General features: G+C 43.3%; 3 protein-coding genes across 4 annotated transcripts; all 3 read left to right on the top strand.

Annotated features, from left to right (window-relative positions):
* The first annotated feature begins 6 nt into the window (after positions 1-6).
* On the top strand, positions 7-7,986 carry hoxa3a (homeobox A3a). Of its 2 annotated transcripts, none has more exons than XM_085346662.1 (3): positions 7-68; positions 3,938-4,520; positions 7,022-7,986. In XM_085346662.1, exons 2-3 carry the CDS (start codon positions 4,055-4,057, stop codon positions 7,813-7,815), a joined length of 1,260 nt encoding a protein of 419 aa, XP_085202788.1. In that variant the 5' UTR covers positions 7-68; positions 3,938-4,054; the 3' UTR covers positions 7,816-7,986. The 2 variants fall into 2 exon arrangements, with proteins under 2 accessions (XP_085202788.1, XP_085202789.1); XM_085346663.1 differs by lacking the exon at positions 7-68 and adding an exon at positions 1,910-2,039.
* A 4,423-nt stretch (positions 7,987-12,409) lies between these two features.
* On the top strand, positions 12,410-14,438 carry LOC146609936 (homeobox protein Hox-A2a). Its single transcript, XM_085346665.1, has 2 exons — positions 12,410-12,776; positions 13,398-14,438. The coding sequence occupies exons 1-2, from the start codon at positions 12,413-12,415 to the stop codon at positions 14,108-14,110; spliced, it is 1,077 nt and encodes a 358-aa protein (XP_085202791.1). The 5' UTR covers positions 12,410-12,412; the 3' UTR covers positions 14,111-14,438.
* Positions 14,439-18,047: 3,609 nt separating this feature from the next.
* On the top strand, positions 18,048-19,424 carry hoxa1a (homeobox A1a). The gene is made up of 2 exons (XM_085346055.1): positions 18,048-18,657; positions 19,054-19,424. Exons 1-2 carry the CDS (start codon positions 18,051-18,053, stop codon positions 19,422-19,424), a joined length of 978 nt encoding a protein of 325 aa, XP_085202181.1. The 5' UTR covers positions 18,048-18,050.
* The last annotated feature ends 2,974 nt before the right edge of the window (positions 19,425-22,398 follow it).

Below are 22,398 nucleotides of genomic sequence, written 5' to 3'. Positions count from 1 at the left end.
GTTGCAGAATTCCAGCTTAGTAAATTCTGGCCAACGCACGGTCTCCCAGACACCTTGAACTGCCTTCGGTAAGTCCATATATCTTTATTGATTTGTGTTATGAATGCTTGATGGTGATATCCTTATTCAATTTCTAATAAGCACCACACACGCCCACCGAAGCACTCGCAGGGATAGAGAAGCAGCCTATGGCTTGTACATTTCCTTGTAGCAGCAATATGACCAGCCCGAGAGCAATAATTCCTTCTCTTCCACTTGTCTTTGTGGTGCAATTTGTCACTATAAAAGTGACGAGAGGAATCGCAGCTCTTGGAGCGGTGCCTTACTCATTTCAAAAACCACTTTCTGTGAAAGCCATCTGCTTCTAGCTGCCACAGTTTACAGAACTGAAGTTTTTGAAAATATTTTTTTCTTTTATCAAAATTCCTTTCTTTCTTTTTCCTCTTTTCTTTTTCCTTCCCACATTTTGCGCCTTATTATGTCCGGCAGTATACGAGCCCCGCTGACTTTTAACCCTCTCCTCAGGGCCACATTAAAGAGAAAGTCGAATCAGCATTTTAGCACAACACAAAGAAGTAAATAATTATACAGACTGGCTACTTTTGGTTGGGGGGGGCAAAAAAAGCGCAGTTAGCTTAAAAAAACCCTCACATGTGAATTTTTGGGTCCCACTCAACCTCCCACGCCGTCCGTGTGTTCTACAGTTTCTAATTGTGTCACTGAATTTTGTCCCAGAGCCTGAAACCAGCAGAGAAGCTGCAGCTCTGGACGTGTTTACAGCCCGGGGAAGCTGAGAGGACATAAATCTACTTTTCTCAGGCTTTCTTTTTGGCTGCAAAAGACAGCATTAATATGCTGAGGGATTCCCCCTGCTGCCGCTCTCTTCTCCCCTGGTCCTCGCTGCATGTCCTCCACTTTGCCTTTTGGTGATGAAACTTGTGCCCATTTTTCACACCATGCTACTGGAGGGGGTTGATATAAATCGAATACAGCTTTGATCAGCCATGCTTTCATAAATCTCAGCTATTTGAAAGCACAACTATATGTACAGATATTTGTGTGTGCGTGTGTGAGAGCGTCTCGGCGTGTGCGCAGTATTTCGGTGTATTTCGGTATTTATTTTATTCTCGTGTTAAAAAGCCATAAAGGGCGTACCTGGCGCAGAAAATGAAAACGCACTGTTGTCTCCTTTTTTTTCGCCAAAATGTGCAGAAATGTGGGTTAATGATTAAGCCGTGGATAGAAGCCCTTTATGTCCCATGGAAATGGAAATGCAGCATGGTCGGGGCCTGATTATTCCTTTGTATTCCAGCTCTCTCTCTCTCTCTCCCCCCATCTCATTCACTGGGTTCATAATTCCACTGCAGGCCACGGAGTACATAATAACAGAAAAGATTTAAAACACTTTAGGGAAGGACTGTGCTATTTTTGTAGAGATATAAATATATATATATGTATATATTTTTTCTTCTAGACGCACTACCTCATTTGGTTGGGGGAGGAGGAGAGGCAACCACTTGATTTGAACAGGCTTTCCAAGGCGCTACTTCATTTGCATAATTTTTCTTGTCTATGGTGACGCTCTGGTTCGGGGCAGTTCACTGGTGACTGCATGGTACTAGTGAAGGATCACATACACCAGCATAGCCTTGGCCGACTTTAATATTGCTATGAAGCCCTGGTCATAGCTCTATAGCAGGACGATACATTCAATCTTGGGGCCAGATAAGTCTTATCTCGTTGACCCGACAGCTCACGCCTGCTTTCGTAATCTCGGTTTACCCGTCCACGTCGAGTAGGAAAAAAGGAAAAGAGGAAAAAAAAGGGGGCTTCTCTTGGCTCTTCCTTTTTTTTTTTTTTTTTTTTTTTTTGTTGTTGTGGCTGCTAATGCTCGGTGTATGGCAGGGCGCAGTCTGCTACCGCTGCTTCACCCAGTCAGCCCTGTCTTTAAACTTTTCTCTGGATTACTGCTTTGATCGATTTCGTCGCTGAATGAGAAAATATTGCTTGGTGCTCTGCATTCGTCGTAAGAGGATAAGGTAAGCAGGCCAGGAATAGGCTCCCTCGGTTGTAAATGGCTGAGTTTGTATGTCGCGCGGTGATTTATCACCGTATGACTTAGATCTCGGTTCAGGAAGAGTTCACACACACACACACAGTCAGGCGGCCGGATTTCTCCAGCGTGGAGCGGAGGGGCTGCGCAGAGAGCTCAAGTCTGTCTTTTGTCTCTCTTTTCTCTGCCGTTTATGACTATCGCAATGGTTCGCCTGGAGATACACACCACAGAGCTTCGTGATATCTTTTCCCGGTCATCACGAGTGCAGACACGGTGAAGACACGTCCTTTCAGTCTGCGGTTTAACAGCGCTGAGGGCATTTTGAAACTGATTTGCTTTTTGTTATTGTATGCAGAACGGCACAGGCCAGAATTGCTCGACATTTACATTTTCCGTGTGCTCATTTTATGATGATGCATCGCATAGTTATGTGTCTGCTTCGGGGCTATGGATTATGAAACATGCAAGAGGGCTTCCTTTTTGTTTTAAACCCTGTTTTTAAATCATTTTTATTGCCCGGGTAACTTTTGCTATCAGACATAAAACAACCCGACTCATCAGTTAAAATCTCAACTGTGTTAAATGCAATATATATATATATATATATATATATATATATATATATATATATATATATATATATATATATATATATATATATATATATATATATATATATATAATTTAATGTATTTATTTGCTTTATTCAAACGATGTATAATGGCTAAATCTATAGAATCTACAGAGTAGACAGCAAATGCGAAAATGAATGGGAATATTTTATTTCTACTGAAAATCATTAGCTTTATAATAATAATAATAATAATAATAATAATAATAATAATAATAATAATAGCTGTTCAATCCACTGTCTCATTGTTAATGTCCCATTAATGTCCCATTATAAAAAGATTTCCCCCAAAAGAGCAGTGATGTTTGTCTATCATAGTTTATAGTCTCTCCCCGAGGTTACCTACATGAATTATGGTGCTCCAGCAGCAGCCTCTAGCTGTACCATCCCCGGGTTTCTGTCTGCTTAATACTTGCTTTGTTAGGGCTTGGCTGCTCACCGGGCCGCTCATTCCGAGCGGGCAGTCCCGGCTCACTGACCCCCCCGCCCTCATATATCACCGCGACCGGCCGCCGCTCAGACAGCGACAGCAGCCATTATTATGGGCCTACTATGGAACAAAGTTCAAACCATGGGCATGGAGATGCACGGACGCCGGCCGGTTTTTCAGGTTTCCTCTGGGCCTTTACAGTTTTTCTACTATTATGAGGAAACGTAGAAAAAAAAAGGGGGGGGGGGGGGGGGGGATAAAAAAAAGAGACAGACTATGTGGCAAGCTCAGGGATATTTTATTCTCTTAAAAATTATGAATTTTTTCTAAAAGTAAAAAATAAAAGGTTGAAGGTTTGTGGATCCGACGGTATGTTTTTCACTCGCTATACAGGAAATTAGATACACCGTTGACAGCCCTGTTGGTAGAATAACAGTGTAAAAGAAATATTATTTTCCTGTGTGGTAACCCTCTAACAAGCTATTTCCACAGCGCATTTCTCCATAAGGCCTACTCTAACTATATTCTGCTTCACTGTTAGTTAGAATCAAATATTTTAAAACGCCACCCGTCGTCTTTTCGCGTTTCTAAATGATTTGACAGTCTGAAATGCTTTTAAAATGGTTTTATGTTCGCCACAGATGGTAATACAAGGTTAGTGCGTGCCTCTGTGCCCCGTGTAAGCCATAAGGTAAACGGTAATAGTCCACAGAATTGTTGGCCCTATCTTGCCTCCATAGTCTCCTGTGTCAGGGCTGCATTGAAAAGTAAGATGGATCGCCACCATTTCTTCTCCTCACAGTGCTTCTTGTAACCCTAGGTTCACCCAAGGAGGCCATTGGCGGAGAGGCGTCACGTGACCACGGGGTGCCAATGTTATTCTACAAGGGTGTCAAGACCCTGTCAGTTTCTGAAATAAATATTGGGAAACGGCGAGATGCAAAAGGCAACCTACTACGACAGCTCCGCAATTTACAGTGGCTACCCATATCAAAGCGCAAATGGCTTCAGTTATGATGCCAATCAGGTCCAATATCCCCGGGCCTCTCATGTGGAAAGTGAGTACCATCGACCTGCCTGCTCCCTGCAGTCTCCTGACGGCTCCGTGGCTTTGCAAAAGCCCGGGGAGATGGCGGAGAGCTGCGACAGGACCACAGCCATTCAGGCGGCGCAGTCCAAGGTTCATCCCGAAAGCAATCAACCGCAGGTGCCGGTATCAGGCCCACCCCCTCCCTCACAGTCCCCCGGTGCTATCAGCCAAAACACAAGCAACGGATCCAACCAACCAGTCAGTGCCAAGAACGACTCCCCGACCTCTACCGCTCGCAGCAAGCAGATCTTCCCCTGGATGAAGGAATCCCGTCAGAACACCAAGCAGAAACCCACCAGTAGCTCCAGTTCAGGTACTCACTGCATTAACATGACTGCTCCTCTAATATCCACACTCTTTGTTGGTCTGCAACCAGAAAGTTGCTCAAGTTTGGTTTAGAGAGGATGCAATGCACAAGGGGGTGAGCAGGTAAGGGCTTACGAGGAAAGGGGGGTGGGCCCACAACAGAACAATACTTCCCCTGGGAAGGTCACAATGGTGTGTTTTCTGCATCGGGGACAGGAAGTTGTTAAATGTTTTAAATCATTAATAATCAGTGTGTCATTGAATTACATTGCTATTGCTGTAATGTATAATTACCATAATCCCACACATACCCTTTACTATTACATTTATTTATTCTACACTGCAGTTGTAGTGAAGTGCAGTGTAAACTGACAGACTGGCTACACTGCATCCTGGTCAAAATCTGTAAGGATTGTTACAAATTATTTGCGCAATATGACGTTTTAGACTGCGGAAAAACTGTATGCCACATTAACAGTAGATATCACCATTTGTTGTCTCTTTTGCCCTGCAGCTGACCTGTCCCTACTGTAAACACACCTCTCCTCTGATCTCATAATGGTCCTGGACAGACAACAAATACACACAACAGTTGTTTCAGTTTGTCCTGCTGTTTTGATTAGCGAAAAACTCTGTGGGTCAGTGTGCATGTGTGGGAGATGGTCCGTATTTACTTAGAGGAAAGCTAAACATTTCGAAATGCACATCTTCCCACGAACTTCTTATTTTGTAAATTCAGTGGCTATATGCTTTAATTTCGGTGTGCAGGTTATAGTGCACTAATAGAAGCAAAGGCGCGTGGCTCATGAGTATCAGGAGAGGTGTTTTTTTTGTGTGTTTTTTAACAAGTCCCAACCCTTTACGCACGTTCATGCACGCAAGGTAGAACCTGCTGTTTTGGCGCCAGGGAAATTCGGGGTCAGGGGTTCTGAGTTTAGCTCTGGGTAGTCAACTCTTCTTCCTTTCTGTAAAAATAAATGGGTAATAATCTAATGACATTCCAGGATCTTACCAAGTGCAATCGCTGAACTGCAAGGCAGTGTGGCGCTTTTCATTAAGTTTAGTTATTTCAAGTGCACCAAAGGTTTTTTTTAATTTGTTTTCAGCATCACATAGCCGATTTATGGAAACCCTTGATGCACGTTCAAGGTTTATAAGAACGGCAAATCTTATTATTGAGATCTCATTGTCAAGATGAAGACACTGTAGTGGTTTGAAGAGTCTTATTTTTACTTCCATAACGAAGAGTTAATTTCAGAATTGCTTTCAAAGACCTTTTGCGAGCTGGAGGATTTTCTTAATAAATTAAGCAGCAGTCTTCAGTTAATGCGTAATGTTCATAACTTTGTTACGCTGTTAAGAAGTCTTCATGACGTATACAACATATAAAAGCCCAGGCTTTATGAACAACTTTGGAAAGTCCTTTACATTTTACGCATATACTAATTCCAGAAACTTCTTTGTTCACTGGACAACTCAGGCCGGATCGGGTGGATCAGGGCTCTGTTTTTTATTTTATTTTTTAGTTAAAATGCAAAGCAGACTGGTTTCAGCCTGAATTGTGCTTGGTAGGGTGCGTTAATGAGTTCGAAGAACGCCCAGTATTTATCATGAAAATTATTTATACGCACCTGTTACTCACGTAGGAAAGATGCATAGTGCTTGACACATACGTTACAGTTAGGATCTTGCATGACCTAAACTAAGTGGCCTTTTGACAATCAAGTCGTCAAAAAAGTAAAACTAAACCGATCCGGTAATAATCGTGTGATTCTAAGGCATTACGTCAAATCCACGTGATCACTTATTTCTCATCCATAACATAACACAATGGACCAGATTATGTCATCCTGCATTGCTATTACTTTAGATTTGGGCGAAAGGCAGTGATAGTTATTAAATGTTGGCCGCCTGCCATAACAGTAAGTAGACTAGCACCTTGCAATTCTGCAGCCAAGATCCAGCCTCTTAAGCTTATCAGTGAGGGCAAGGCGAACTGTTTTATATACACCCTGAGGAATACATAATGCTTGTGTTTGCATTATGTGTGAGCTACCCTGCAACTGTGGGGGAAAATTAGGGTCAAGATGTTTTAGTAGTAAACCTGAGGTTACCTGATTCCATATCAGATACTGAGCCATTATTGTCCAGTTGCACTTTTATTTTTGGAAGTCTGTGAAGCTGTGCATGTAACTAGCTGGCTCATGGAGCCTTGATGATAACTCCTGTGATTTGCCATAGGGGAATGGGTTTATTAGAAATATTGAGATGTTTGGAACATACGCACATACGCACGTTATTAGTGTTAGTGATCATTATGATACATATTTAAGTGGGCAAACTTATTTAGTAAACTCCCCAGTCAACACCACCGCCCCCTCCTGATCGCAGAGTTTGCTAACAGCTATGTGTTGTCACATGATGTCGCCTTCACTCTCCTGTCTTTGCCTCTGTACCTCTCTCTGTATAACGAATTACTGACTGACATCCTCTCCTTCATCCTGACAGTGGAGAGTTGCCCCGGAGACAAAAGCCCTCCGGGGTCAGCAGCATCAAAGAGGGCCCGGACAGCTTACACTAGCGCTCAGCTTGTGGAATTGGAGAAGGAGTTCCACTTTAACCGGTACCTCTGCAGACCCCGGAGGGTAGAGATGGCGAACCTGCTCAACCTCACAGAGAGACAGATCAAAATCTGGTTCCAGAACCGCAGGATGAAATACAAGAAGGATCAGAAAGGCGTCGGAATGATGCCTTCTCCCGGTGGACAGTCCCCGCGCAGTCCCGTGGGCCCAGCTTCTGGTGCTGGCGGTGTGGGAGGCGGATACCTCAACTCTATGCATTCTCTCGTAAACAGTGTTCCATATGAATCCCAGTCGCCGAATTCTTACAGTAAACCTCATCAAAACGCATACGGTATGCCTACGTCATACCCCCCTCCTTTAAACAACTCCCTCAACAACTGCCCGCCCTCCCAGAAGAGGTATCCCGGGAACGACTCTGCCACGCCCGAGTATGACGCGCATCCCCTTCAAGGCAATGGCAGTTACGGGACGCACATGCAAGGCAGCCCTGTTTATGTCGGCGGAGGTTACATCGACTCAATGCCTAGTTCTGGGGCCTCTGTTTTCGGTCTGGCCCACCTTACGCACCCACCGTCCGCAAACATGGAGTATAATGGAGCAATCACAATGGGTAACAGTCAGCATCACGGAGTGTGTGATCCAACACCGACGTACACAGACCTAACGCCGCACTACTCTCAGGGAAGAATCCAGGAAGCGCCCAAACTGACTCATCTGTAGCAGTGGCGCTGCCTGGATCACTCCGCCCATTGTCTTATCCACCTCCAGACATATTACTGCTTTGTTTATGCGCCTCCTCACGGCTCCCACAATCTCTCTACTTTTGTTTATGTTCCCTATAGTTTTTTCCCCTTTTTAATTTTTTTGGTGTGTGAAGTAGCGTAGGAAAAATAATCACGACTTGCTTGAATTTGCTCGTGTCATTGTCTCACAGAGACCTTTATCTGGGCTGTACGCGGGAGGGGAGGGAGGGGGGCGCAGTATATGCATAGACTTATTTAATCTTTTTTAAATGTTTTCTAATCAAAAACTCAAACAGGGTATTATGAACACATGTTATCAATTTTCAATGTGAATTTGTCCGTCCTCTTATTTATCCGCAATTGAAGAATTATGTTTCTCTCTCTCTCTCTCTCTCTCTTTTTTTTTGTTGCATTTTGCATTTTGTTGCACTTATGTGTAAGCGTCCTTCAAGAGCCACGAGTTGGAATTAAGAGGGAAAATACGTTTTCAAAAGCAAGGGTCATAAGCTTACAGGCAACCCCTCCCCCTTGCTTGTGTTTTGTTCCATTTTTTGGACTTTCTAATGTTATTTATTTTGTTTGGTGTGAAAGATGAAAGAGTCCTTTAGTATTATTTGACACCCCCTCCATCTTTGTGTGGGTAGAAGGTTGGTGGAAAATTTGCGTCTCGGCCCTTTTTCAGCCCATACATGTTAGTCTGTATTAGCTCCTCAGCAGCAGAAAACCCATGTTCCTGTTAGAGGCTATGTTTCCATTTTTTTCTTCTTCGAAGGAGGTGTTTTATTTTTCTCAGCGAATGTAAAAGTCAATCAGTCATGCAATAAGGGTGGAAAAGAAGGACATATTACGTTAGCTGTTTCTTTATTGAAGTAATAAGAAACAAACTTTTTTTTCGATGTCATACATTCCATGCTGCTCCAGTTAGAACAAATAAATAAAAGAATTGAAATATACCGAAAGCATAGCCTTCGATTTTAATTTAGACTTGGCAGAAGCATTGCACACGATCACAAATCACGAAGTGGACTAAAAAGTATAAATACACATCTTTAGGTTTCTCTGCAATAAAATGGAGGTGAAAAAAAATCTAATCAGTTTCCAAATATATAGTCAGGCAAATAGACGTAAAAGAAAAGAAACAAAAATGTTTTAACAATAATAAATCATAGAGTAGCCTATCACACATATAAAGTGGCAATATATTTCTATTTTTTCATACAACATAACGTGGAATATTGGCCATAAATATTATCCAATAACATGCAGGCAAATATTGGCAGATATAGTAAAAATGCGTAATAAACGATGCATTCTTTTTTGTTTTATTTTATTTTATTTTATTTTCCTCCCCTTCACTTGATTCGAGGTGAAGAAAACTCCAGGGTGGCCCTCTCCCCTCCTCTCATCTGCGTGGGCACATCCATAATAATAAAAATGTCACCGGGGCCCTTCTGGAGAATCTGCAAGAAGACAACAAGCTAAATGAGAAATCGTTTAAAAAATAATCCGCTGATATTTTCAGTCAGTCAAATGCGGTCAGAGAGGATATAGTCTGAACTAGAATCATAACGCGGCTTATTGGTCTCATTATTCTACAGATTTGCAGATGCCAGAGTGGTAAAGCCAGCTCGGTACGAAGCAGCTCCGTTGTGAAGATGGCTACAACAAAAGGAATTATCAATTTAAAAGGTTTTTTTTTTCAAAGACAGGACATTATATTCTTTTTTTTTACTTTTATAAAATTAAAAAGGTGCTACAAGAATTATTGTTAGTATTATCATTTTAATATCGGTCCTAGAATTTTTGCAGGCATTTTCAGTATTTATAAATTTCCAGTATACAACAGAGACACAGCTGGAGCTAAAAGACTACACTTTGGGTGTGCAATTAACTAAATGTGGACAGTGTATACATCATTATGTTTAACATGCTCCTTTTATTTCGAAACAAATGTTTACAAGCCTACTTTTTTCTACACTTGCTACATTATTTGCTCTCTTTAATTTTGCACTAAATAATAATAATTATTATTATTTAGTGCAAAATAATAATAATAATTATTATTATTATTTAATAATAATTATTATTATTATAATTTCAGGCCAAACTGATTGATTTAAGTGGGCATGAACATTACTGGCCCTGACATATGGCTAGCAGGCAAAACTAGAACAATTGAACCATGGTGTGTCACTGCAAAAAAAAAAAAAGCTGATGGATTGAGTATTTCTGCATCCAACACAGCCACACACACAGAGACATCCACGCACACGCGTGCACGCGCTTTAACAACAAGGCAAAGATTTAACCCATAGGTAGCACGCTGATATAGTTTTAAGTGAAAGAGAAGACTTGGGCATCTTACATCCGTGGGAAAGTGGTTCTAAATCAGTCCTGCTATAAAGATAAGTGTGTAGGACAGGCTGGGGTCCACTAAAATGCAGCCACCCACTCCTTTTCTTTCACACAAAGCCTGTGCGTAATTCCCCCGAAAAAAGTCATCCGTCTTTGCTCCTAGCAACTCCGTCCGTCACCCCGCTTTCTCAGATGCTACTTAAACGAAAAGTGAATGTAGTTTAAAACGCATTGAGAATTCAAAGATAAAAGCCAGGTGAACACGCTGCTTCGCCCTACTCACCGCTGGCGCGTTACCGCCTCCTCATAAAAAAGGAAATGGTGGCATCTCGTGTAGCTGGATTCGTATTTATCTTTAAAAATATCCCTCCAGCGACAGCTAGACTATGTCTGTGAACAGAAACTGGTTCTAATCTGAGGGGCCAGTGTTTCTCACCGGCTTCCTGCCTGCATTTGATCCGGCAGAGAGTTAGAAGCCTTAAATGTGTTGTGAGGGCACCGAGCTGTCAGACCTTTTGGCGAGTAAGATTGATCGCGCGCAGGCTTCCAGGACTCTTTGTTTGGTATATAAGCAACAAACTGAGAGAAGCCTACCACTTCTCTTCTTCCATCTCCTACTCACCGAGCCACTTTTTTAAAAATGAAAATACGGTATGTGCTGCCTAACGAAAAAAATATCTCAAACATGGTTTTCACAGATTATTCTGGAAGAGGCATGAAACCAAACACGGCGGGGAAGGGCAATTCAATAACATTTCCATCCGCATAATAACGCTGCAAATGGATTCGTTGTAAGTGGTCGATTGTAACTGTGTTTGCTTCATTGAAATTTCAGGTAGAAATGATAATGGGAATACAATGAGAGGCTTTCTCAGCACTGTAACCAGTGCCCTTCCAGTAAATCCAGGCTTAGCCTGTGGAGTGGCTTCCTGCTTAATATGAAAAAGGAACCGTTTCAAAGATGTGCAAAGGCAGTAATTATGGTAGATTTTAGTTATCGAAAATTGTGACCAACACCAACAATGATAATAAAAGAAAAAGCTCCTGTGGGTTTACTATAATATTTGTTAGTAGCTGCACGTACACGGGCGTGCATGACCTCGTTATAATACCTTTTTGTGGAATAAACGAAACTGCCATGTGCCTTAATATCATATCTGTCAAGTCAGCATAAAAAGCCTATAATAGTAATAATAATAATCATAATAATAACAAAAATAACACTGTTTGCGAGCGCATATGCATAACACATGCCTGTGTGTCCCTGCGCAAATTTCTGCACAATAGCTGTAAATGTTCAACCACTGTTATGGGTTGGTGAAATGGTCTGAACGTGCCATATCTGTCAGTATTAACTTTATGGATGGGCCTTTTTATTGCAGCACATGCCAGCGGATGCACTGCATATGTCATTATTATGAAACCTTTAAAGAATCACATTCATCCTGGTGTCCAAACTCACCTCACAGTGAACAGACTTCATTGTTGTGGTTTGTTTCTGTCGAGAAATCTCAAAATCAGTTTTGAGCGTTTCATTTTTTTTTTCCACCTCTGAAGGCTGACTCTTGATTGTATGAATAGCTGGGCTACTGGCGTGAAGTGTGTGTGTGTGTGTGTGTGTGTGTGTGTGTGTGTGTGTGTGTGTGTGTGTGTGTGTGTGTGTGTGTGTGTGTGTGTGCGGTGTGTGGTGGGGGCGTTCTCCACTGACATCCTCAAACAATACGAGAAAGACGAGAAAGAGGAGTGCACGAATCCGCGCACCCAGGCTGTGCTCTTTCCCTGTAATAGTGAGCGCGTCAGCCATTCTTAAAAAACACATTTTGTAGCTTAGTGGAGTGGACTGCAGGGCGAGAGGAGGATAAACTCAGCAGACAAAGATGTAAATATAAACAGTCGTCCCCCCCAGCTGAGCGAGGCGTTCTTCACCAGAGTTTTGGATCAATCAGGCAGACAGTGGCTTCTTTTGATTAAACCCCAAATTGTCATTGGGCAGAGGTAATCATGTGACAGGCAATTCGGTCCAATTTCAACCTTGTCTCCATGAATTCAATAGTTTAATAGCAGCTCGGTCCCCATACGGCCGTAATCAGTGAAATAGAAAAAAAAAACACCACAAGGAGATTTTTTTTGATGATTTTTTTAATTTTTCGTCATCACTGAGCTGCAATATTTTTTAAGAAATACGCGTGCAAACTTTCCTCGGCTCTCAGGGAGAGGAGATGAATTACGAATTCGAGCGAGAGAGCGGTTTTATCAATAGTCAGCCGTCGCTTGCTGAGTGCCTGACATCTTTCCCCCCTGTCGCTGATTCATTTCAAAGTTCATCAATCAAGAGCTCGACGCTTTCACGCCCGACACTGATTCCTCCTCCCTTTGAGCAGACCATTCCCAGCCTCAACCCGGGCAGCCATCCGCGGCATGGCCGGCCTAGACACAGCCCCGACGGATGTAGCCCGCTGCCTACCGCCTCCTTACCCCCGGAGTACCCATGGATGCGGGAGAAGAAAGCCTCCAAGAGGAACCACCTGCCGACTTCCACTGCTACTACCATCTCCAACGGACCCGTGTGCTTCTCTCCGAAAGGTGGGTTATTTCAAAGCAGAAAGAGCTGCTGTGATCTATCTTCACTCTCTGGTGCTAAATTGAAGACCTGCAAAGGCCCTTCCTCAAAACAACAAATAGGCTTTAAGTCGGTTCATTGTGGCAGATTTATGGTTGTTGCTTTGCAGTTATTGTGTGTGAAGCAATAAAAGGAAGCGAAAAAAAGTTTGGGTAAAGTTTGGTGATGTAAGATGATTTATTCCCCTAGCCGAGGCAGAGTTTTGATGTGTGACAGTAATGAAGAGTGATGGAGTGCCTTTGCCGAGGAGGGCAGCTGGAGCATTCATTAGCATCCCACACCAGCCTGGACCTCACTGCTTCTAAAGTGCACTGAGTTTAGTTCACGCTCACGCTGAGCCTTATTTTATCTATAAAACAATCTGATGAAGATCTTTACAGAGCGACGATTTATTTTTAGGGGGGTGGTGAAGGCTGTATAAGTTTGGTTCAGTATAGCTCCAGCGGCCATTTTGCTGCAGCGTGCTGTGAGCCACTCTCTGGTGGACTGTGATAGCCATAACGTTAGATTTATGAGCAGCAGGGTTATGTAACTGCTGGGTCCTGCGTTTTTAATCCCATGCTACTGTGCCGCTTATTTTCTAGGCTCGCCTGAGATCGTGGAGAGCGGTGGGGGAGGAGGGGGCTCCCGTCGGCTGAGAACAGCGTACACTAACACACAGCTTCTGGAGCTGGAGAAGGAGTTCCACTTCAACAAGTATCTGTGCCGGCCCAGGAGGGTGGAAATAGCGGCCCTGCTGGACCTGACCGAGAGGCAGGTTAAAGTCTGGTTCCAAAACCGACGCATGAAGCACAAGCGGCAGACCCAGAGCAAGGAGAACCACAACGGGGACGGCAAGGGGCTGAGCGCCGAGGACGGCATTCACAGCGAGGAAGAGGACGAGGCCCCCCAGTACGAGCAGAGCGGGGCCCTACTGGAAAGAGATACCTGCTCTTTTCAAAACAACACACAGCAGCTCCACAATGGAGAGTCGATGAGCTTTGCTGTTGCGCCGCTGAACAGCAATGACAAAAATCTGAAACATTTTCCCAACCCGTCACCCACTGTTCCGGGCTGCATGTCAACAATGGGCCCCGGCTCGGCATCTGGCCCGGACAATGGCGACAGTCCCCCGGCCCTGGATGTTTCTTTACACGATTTTCAACCTTTCTCCTCGGATTCCTGCCTGCAGCTCTCCGATGCAGCCTCGCCGAGCTTGTCAGAGTCTCTGGACAGCCCCGTGGACATTTCTACGGACAGTTTCTATTTTTTCTCGGAGTCTCTAACTACAATCGACTTGCAGCATCTGAACTATTAACTAGAATCAATCAAATAACCCTTTTCCCTTCTTTCTTTCGGGACAATAAATATCAGGCTACAACAACATTAACCCCGATGTTATTTGTATATTCGGCACATTTATTCTGTTGATATTTGACTTGACGATTAATACAAGGTAAGGATGAGATTAAATCACTGAAGCAGCTTAAACGTGGCTTGTAATTACCATAACAACTTGTTCTCTTGGAATGGAAATTATGAGTGTTTGTGAATAATTATACAATATTAGGCCTATGGAACCTGGTCCTTTTTATTTTTGTATAGCTTCCAATGTCTTGGATATTTTTGTTAGAATACAATTAACTTGCTACAATCTTCTTTTTTCTGGTGTTTGAGTGATTTATTATCCATTTTCCAGACATTCCTTTTTTTCTTTTTCTTTTTGCTTGAATTATTCATGTAGAAAAATATACAAAATAAAAATAATTTTTAAGAAGTAGGACATGGAGAGATAGAGACGTTATGCAAATTTAACAACAGGTTGGCAATGAATATAAATAGGCTAGACTTCGAAGTGTCGTTGAAGGCACACACGGTGTAATTTTTTTTCCCTAGGACTAAAATTTCTTTGAAAAGTTTGCCGAACCATAAAAAAATTAAATCAGTTTCCTGAAATCTTAAAACTTTGGAGGTTACACTTTTTATTAAGTCAAATGACGTATAATTGTACACAAACTGAAAAGAAAAACACTGAAAAATTGCAGCATTTCTTTAAATCTTTTGGATAATTCGCATTTACACTTAAACATAAAAAGATGGTTTTACACTGTTTGATTAAGCACCAACACGGATTTTTTTTATTTTCTCCTTCAAACTATTTTGCAGAGAGAGAGAGTGGGAGAGGGGGGAAAAGCAGCAAATATGGCAACACGAATCTAGGCATGACAGAGCTCTTAACATTGTATGCATGTTGCAGGCAAATACGCGAGCCATGTTTGCCTTCAGGAGCTCATAAATCACTCCGTGGCATGAATGAGACGGACATTAAGGAGACCAATTGTGGCGTAATGTGCACAAATAAAACCCCACTTACATTTTCATATGGGACTCCCCAATTCCTGGGCTAAAAGGGGCTGATTCTCTGCATGCGTTTGGTAATAATTCATTTTTATAGCTTGTTTAAACACGGCTCTGGCTCGGCGACAGCAGCAGCGGTAGCAGCCTGCTCAGGTTATGAGTCGCACACTTTCCCTCGTGTGTTAAAAGTAGACTAAACTCAAAACAGACTACTCGTGGACTAAATGCGATTCATCAGATAAATAATTACCAGTAAGAGCCTGCTTGCTGCATTGAACAGAGTCGGCCATCACGGCGTACTTTATTAAGAAAGTATCTGTACTTTGGGGGGGATTTTACAATCACTTTTGCACTTGTTTTAAAGGGCTTATAAAGTGTCTTGTTGTGCTGTATTGCACCTGATTTCACTTTGGGAAACACTTATGAGCTCAACTAAAAAAAAAGTTATAGTCCACTTAAACAGGTTTATCTGCAACATGCTTAAAAAGAAAGAAGGAAAGAAGGGAAAGCCGCATAGGCAGCCTGCCTGCACGGATCGATCCAGAAACTCATCTACACGCGCGACATTCAGAGGCTCCAACGTTTATCGAATAATCTGGAAGCAATAAGCAGCTCATTGACTGGCTGGACATTAGTCTTACTGAGCAAGTGGTCTGTGTTTGAGTTTAAGGAGGAGGAGAGGAGGGGATGTATGGGTAAAAGCGGGGGCAGATCTTGCACTCCTGCACTCTGACTAACCACAGGGCCAGTTTAACCAAATCATTCCAAGAGAGCGCGCCTTGTCTGCGCACATGCGTTCACACACAAAGAGCCAAGAAAGCTCCGAGGCCTGGCGAAGTTTCCATAATCAGGCAAGGCAAGATCCACTGCGCCCACTCACTACTTTTTCACAGGCAGCTGGGAAGACGGAGGAAAGGGAGGGGAGTAATGGGTGGAGGGTATTGACCCTACTCCCCCCTCCCTCCAACTGGTGGGAAGTTTGCACCTCTTATCTTTTAAACACTTTGAAGTATCATCGTTATGCGATTACCGGTATGCATTTCTATTTCATTTGCCATACTAGTGGTAGAAGCATCCGCATCATTTACTTGTGTCAAAATTCACAATATCAGACTACAGTCAAATTCTTAACTAGAACAACTTCAGTGAATGAACACCTCCAAAAAAGTAATTATGTGGTATTGCTGCATAACATCTCACATTATTGCACGATCCTTATTATTAACAACGAGTAAGCATCATCTGAATGATGTGCTTGTCCACGTGGGGCGCCTTTACACACTGTTGTATTATTTAATTAAAAGTGAGGCGTAAACAGTGGGCTCTAGTAGTCCCCTCTGACATGTAGTGGAGTCAAAGCAGCGCAAAGAATTGTAAATAATTGATACAGTGACAAAAACACCAGCTGTCTTTGATCCATAACCACCGCTGCGTAAAGTGTTCCCTGGAATGTATAGCGATGAAATATCTCCAAGAATACGATCATATATTTTCTCCAGAGGTTAAAAACATTTGGAGATTTCGAGTGCATGACCACATGCGACCTTTGGGGGCGCTCATCCCTCCGTGTGAGCCTCTCTCACTCGCTCCCTCCCTCCCTTCTTCCCGCTTCATTCCTTTTGCTTCCTCAGTGAGAGGTTGGGCATCTGCTGCCGCTGCCGCCAGTCTCCCACGCACAAGCTCTACCCCTTCTCAACGCCGCTTGTCGTGGGCATTAATTTCGCCAACAGCTTTATTTGATGAACTTAACAGGATAATCAGCCTACACTTGCACCTCGGGCTATGTGGATGCATTAGCTCCACGACTGGCCTGGCGTTATGAGATCATTTGATCACTATACATGCATAATGAATACATGTGGGAGTGAAATCAGGGTGGATAGCAGACCCTATGACCGGAGCAGAGGGTGGAAAGAAATTAATACCACATCATCTTAATGTTCTATGTGTTGTCTTGTCGCTTCATCACCTGTGACCTCCCGGCAAAGCGAGCAGTCATATACGTCTAATGCGACCTTGATGGGGAAACAAAGTTGTGCAAAATAAAAAGGCGGTCTGTGACGGGAGATACGTTTTCTGTCTTTTGCTTCCCTTCACCGTCACTCTGTAACAATATTTTTCTCAATGTTCACGCATGAAGTGAAACATTTCGCAAGGGAATGTGACATTAATAGCCCACAGATAGCCCGTGGCAGTGACACGCACCCATCCATCCACCCATCCATCCAACTAGAAGATAATGACACCGTTATACACATGAAATCGTAACTGTTATGCGCACGTGTCACCACACACACACACACACACACACACACACACACACACACACACACACACACACACACACACACACACACACACACACACACACACACACACACCTATTCTCGTCTCTGTTCCAAAAATACCTACCTGAGGTCAGAGTGCTAGGTCGTCCTCATGGCGAGGGTGCAGAGGGACAAACGTTAATCTCCCTCTGTGGTCGTGGAAGAGCGCACAGTGGAGCTTAGAAGAAACAGTTTTAACAGTGGCCCCGCTCTTCATGCGACCCCGAAGCTGTCCACCGCTGTCTGCCTCGCAGCTCATTGTTTGCTCGGCCAATACATTAGTGGCGACGCGCGTCACCTTGATCGACGAGTGCTTGGAATTTAAATAGCCCCTCAAACACCAATCTGTCACCAGCTAAAGGGATAAGGACAAGTACCTCACTGGCTGACCCGGGCCCACGTGACAGAACCCGTTCATTGATATCGGCCCGTGCGACCCCCTCCCTTCTCTGATAAGACCTAGTATAGGTAAAGATTGGCACGGTCACTCGGGGTAAGAGGGGAGAAAGGAAGACATCAGGGGGTTGTCTGTGCAGAGGACGGTCCCTCGTTCCGGTTAGAAAAAATGCTACAATGAGCAGTTTCTTAGACTACACGGTGATGAGCGGGGAAGGTGGCTCATGCACTGTTAGGGCTTTTCACTCGGACCACGGGATTACAACTTTCCAGTCGTGCGGGGCCACTGTTAACAACTGCGGGGTGGATGACCATTTCATGGTGAGCAGAGCTTCTCCTGACTGCGTCTCTCACCAGACGGGGTCGTACCAATCTAATGCCAGCTCTCTAAGTCTCCCCTATGGGGCCCACCCGGCCTGCAGCTCTAACTATGGACCCCAAAGTTTCTGCACTACATATAACCACCATGCCCTCGCCCAGGAAGTAGACACCGCAGCTGCGTTCCCTCAGTGCGGCCCACTGATGTACTCTGGTAACATTTCCTCCTCCATGGTTTCTCAGCATCGCCATGGTTACAGTGCCGCCCCCCTGGGTCAACTGCAGTATAGCCACACTGCCTACAGCGGCGGGCACGAGCAAGCGCCCCCTTATCCAGGGTGTTCAAATCCGCTGTCACCTCTGCATGCAGCTCATCTGGAGGCTTGCTGTTCACCTCTGTCTGAGGGCGCATCGTCTGCACAGACTTTTGACTGGATGAAAGTTAAGAGGAATCCACCAAAAACAGGTTGGTGCCAAGTAGCCTATAGTGGGTGAAAGTGCGGATGCACAAAAATGCTGTCTTATAAATGATCCAAAATCTTTAAACTGGGAAGTTTTTCAAAAAATAAAATAAGCACACGAAACACTAATATATGAACTTAACTTTTAATGTAGTACTTTAGATCCTTTCACTTTAACGTAATCCACCTGTGTGATAACACATGTGTTGTATAATATTTGAATCTCTTCTAAGGCCCTTGTTGGATGTTTTTTCGAGTAGCTAATGCTATTTGGCTCGTACCTAAAAGTTGAGCCTTGTTGCACAGACACAGTATAGTCTCAAGGCATATGTGTACTCTGATCAGAGAAGAAAAAAAACCCTCTTCTTCAGAGTTACAGTGATTTGTTTTCCTCTTTGCAGGGAGGTCTGGTGAGTATGGCTATGCTGGTCAGCCGAATACGGTCCGGACCAACTTCACAACCAAACAGCTGACGGAACTAGAGAAGGAATTCCACTTCAACAAGTACCTGACCCGGGCGCGCCGTGTAGAAATTGCAGCCGCGCTGCAACTCAATGAGACTCAGGTGAAAATTTGGTTCCAGAACCGGAGGATGAAGCAAAAAAAGCGAGAGAAAGAAGGGCTGCTGCCAGCCAAACTTACATCCTCGGACAGCAGTCAGGAGAAAATGGACGATGCAGCATCCGAGAAATCTATCTCAGCTCCATCTACTCCTTCTCCCACATCCTCCACTGTGTCTTCCACGGGGCCTGATCCTTTCGCCTCCAACTGAGGGTCAAGTGACCCCTTTACTTCTATGGGTCAAGGCGGCCTGTGTATACCAAATTCCATACAAGTGTATCAAAGGCAAAAATTTGTTAATGGATGACAGTTGTGCCCATACATGATGTGAACAATGCACTATTGGGGAACTCACGGACCACTTCTGGACCATATTCGTTTTATATTGTGTGTTGTGTTTGCAAGATCTATAGCCTTGCCGCCCTGTGCATTGGTTAAATTCTGTCCATTCGCTTTTGAAATTGCAATTCGCCAAAATTATGCTGTGCAAGGGACACTCAGCGCCATCTTTAAGTCTGCCTCTGAAGAGGCAAGTGTCACAAATCTGCACTCACAAATACCTCAGATTTGCCAAACTTGTGCACCTCAGCCAGTCTGATTGCACCGGATGCCATCAATTAGGCATCACACAATCAACGAGATAACCTCGGTTATCAAATCGTTAATGAGTACACTGTTCCAGTAGCCACTTAAACACTGTCTCTTCTGTGTTTCAGGTCTGTGTGTGTCAACTGTTTGTCTGTTGCGTGAGGTTTGCATGATGCGTAATGCTTTCATGTATTATTGAGGAGCTGAGTTTTATCAGTTGCAGAATCAGTCATTTTATGGCTTTGTACGTTTGAAGCTTTAACCTGCTAGCTGTTAAATCGAGTGAAGCACACAACTGTTTGGTCCAAAGAGACGTTTACGGGTCAATCATGTGTATTAAAGTGCGTTTACCTCTAAAGTTTTTTTTTCCTATGTGTCATTTCTAAGGGGGAGAGTGTGCTGCAGACTTTCGATTCGTTGTCATATCAAATGCTAGGGTTAAAATGTTCCTAAACCCAGCAGACAGAAAAGCAAACCTATGTTCATTTCCAACCCCTGAGAAGCTGCACGCGTCTGCTTGACTCAACCCCAAAGTCTCTAAATGTATGCAGCCATGCGCGCCACTGTCCCCGGGGTAAAGATTTACTGGCATAAGAAAGGCATGTTTATCCAGGGCAAAGATGAGAGCGAGGACGTCAGCGTCATCTGTGATGACAACCTTATCGAGCACTTGGCTTATTGAAGGGACAAAAAGAAACTATTGATTAAAACATCGAGGTTACGGTATTGACAAGCATGGTGCCCCCGCTGGTCCTGTCACCCCCCCACCACCACCACAAGTTACACGGCGGTGTCATCATCCCCACCTGATGACAAGCCGAACTGTGACAACTTGCAGCATCGCATGTCATAATTGTGTGTGCACAACACTGCTTTGACCAGAGTATTTATATTTCAAGCTTATGTCAGCTGTCAGAGGAAGAGAGAGACAGGCTCATCTTATTTAAAAATATGCTATTTGGTCATTTGAGTTTTAATCTGATATCGATTATGTTGCTTTGGAAAATAAACTCACGCTATGAGTGCAATAAACGACCCGTGCAATGATGCATTTTAAGTGGGAGCAAAACTGGATGCATTTTTTTTAAAACTGCTCTATTCAAGCTAACCTATATCCCCATTTTCAAACTAAAAGAGGGTTCTTTTGGTTCTTTTGTTGTTTTAATTCCTGGTGTGCACGATGCGAGGCCATCGTACCATAAAAGGGCAAAGAAGCGCCAAAAGAGCCATGATTAATGAGCAACATTCTCCTTTACCTTCGGATCCACCTGCGGGAGCTGCTATATTTGAGCTGCGGGGACCTGCTGAGGCAGCAGCGCAGACTACTCTGTCCAATTCAGCCCTAACAAACACGGAGAAGGAGCGTAAGTTATGTGGACAATCTGTCTTTTATTCGTCTATTTATTGTCGGCAGGCGGTGCGTCGCGTTTTCCTACAGAGGACAAAGGATGTTTTGTGTAAAACCTAACAAGGTTATTTTGGTAACTACAGGTACCCTCATTTTGCTTTTCGAGAAGTTGTTTCGGTATAAATAATCCGTACACAGACTTGTTGCTCGGGGCCTGCTTTGGAGACCAGTGTAATCGAGAACAGAAGGGCTGGAGGGAAAATGTCGAACCTCTGGAAATATTCATTTTATTTTTATTATCAAAAAAAAAAAATAGATTTACCAAAACCGCATACAAGCGTTCAGTATTCATTTAAATGAACGCTAATGACAGCCCCCCCCCTTTTCCAGGATTTTAACTGGAGATCACAAAGAAACATATAACACTAAATTAAAAAGTAGTTAGTTACAGTGCCTTATTATGCGCGCAATTCTGCTTTTTTGTTAAATGGCTTAAGCGAACACATTTTTAAAAATAAATATTTTATTATTGATACTGAGAAGGTTTAGAGGAAAAGGTCGAATCACTAAACAAATAATATTTCTGATCTACTATTTATAAGATAGAAATACACATTTCAATTGCAATTTATGAAACACCAAAACTTGTAACGGACTTTAGATTAATGTATTATTTACCTTAAATTAATTTTCTTTCTTTATTCACTATGTGTTCCAAAATATTACGAATGTACGGAGGGTTTTAATAAGTATGTCTAATGTCGTTTAGTTGCCGTTTTTAAAAGCTATCTTACTCAGATTTTCCACGGTGATTCTTTACGTTTGACCTCCATTTATTTTACCTAAAAATATTTTTGTTTTGGGTGAAAAGTGTGACTTTAGTGCTAAAATTAGTTTATGTTGTAAGTTAATGGTGAAGAAACTTTACTTTTTATATACTTTTTGTCTTACGCAATTTACCTCCATGTCGTCACTGAAAGAAAAGTATCTATGTTAAAGCAGACCTTTAAATCCCTTCAAGGACCCTTGGGTGTCCCTGGACCCCAGTTTTTAGGTTCTCTGAAGCTCCCTATACGACCCCGTGCGCTCTAGAAGCCATGCAGAGTGGGGGGAAACACTGGAAAAAAAGGGTCAATCCTCGGTCACGGTTTGACTTTTGTTGTCACAGCACCACCCAAAGCTAAACAACAGTTTACTGGGTAAACAAGCACCTTAACAATGCATTCACAGTTCAACTACGACGGCCTGT

This window comes from Diplotaxodon limnothrissa, linkage group LG22 (assembly GCF_057381915.1).
Source record: "Diplotaxodon limnothrissa isolate DT_005_m linkage group LG22, D_limnothrissa_male_GT1.1, whole genome shotgun sequence".
Taxonomy (NCBI): Eukaryota; Metazoa; Chordata; class Actinopteri; order Cichliformes; family Cichlidae; genus Diplotaxodon; species Diplotaxodon limnothrissa.
The sequence above is the reverse complement of the archived record's forward strand: the minus strand, read 5'-3'. Positions and strand labels throughout refer to the sequence as shown.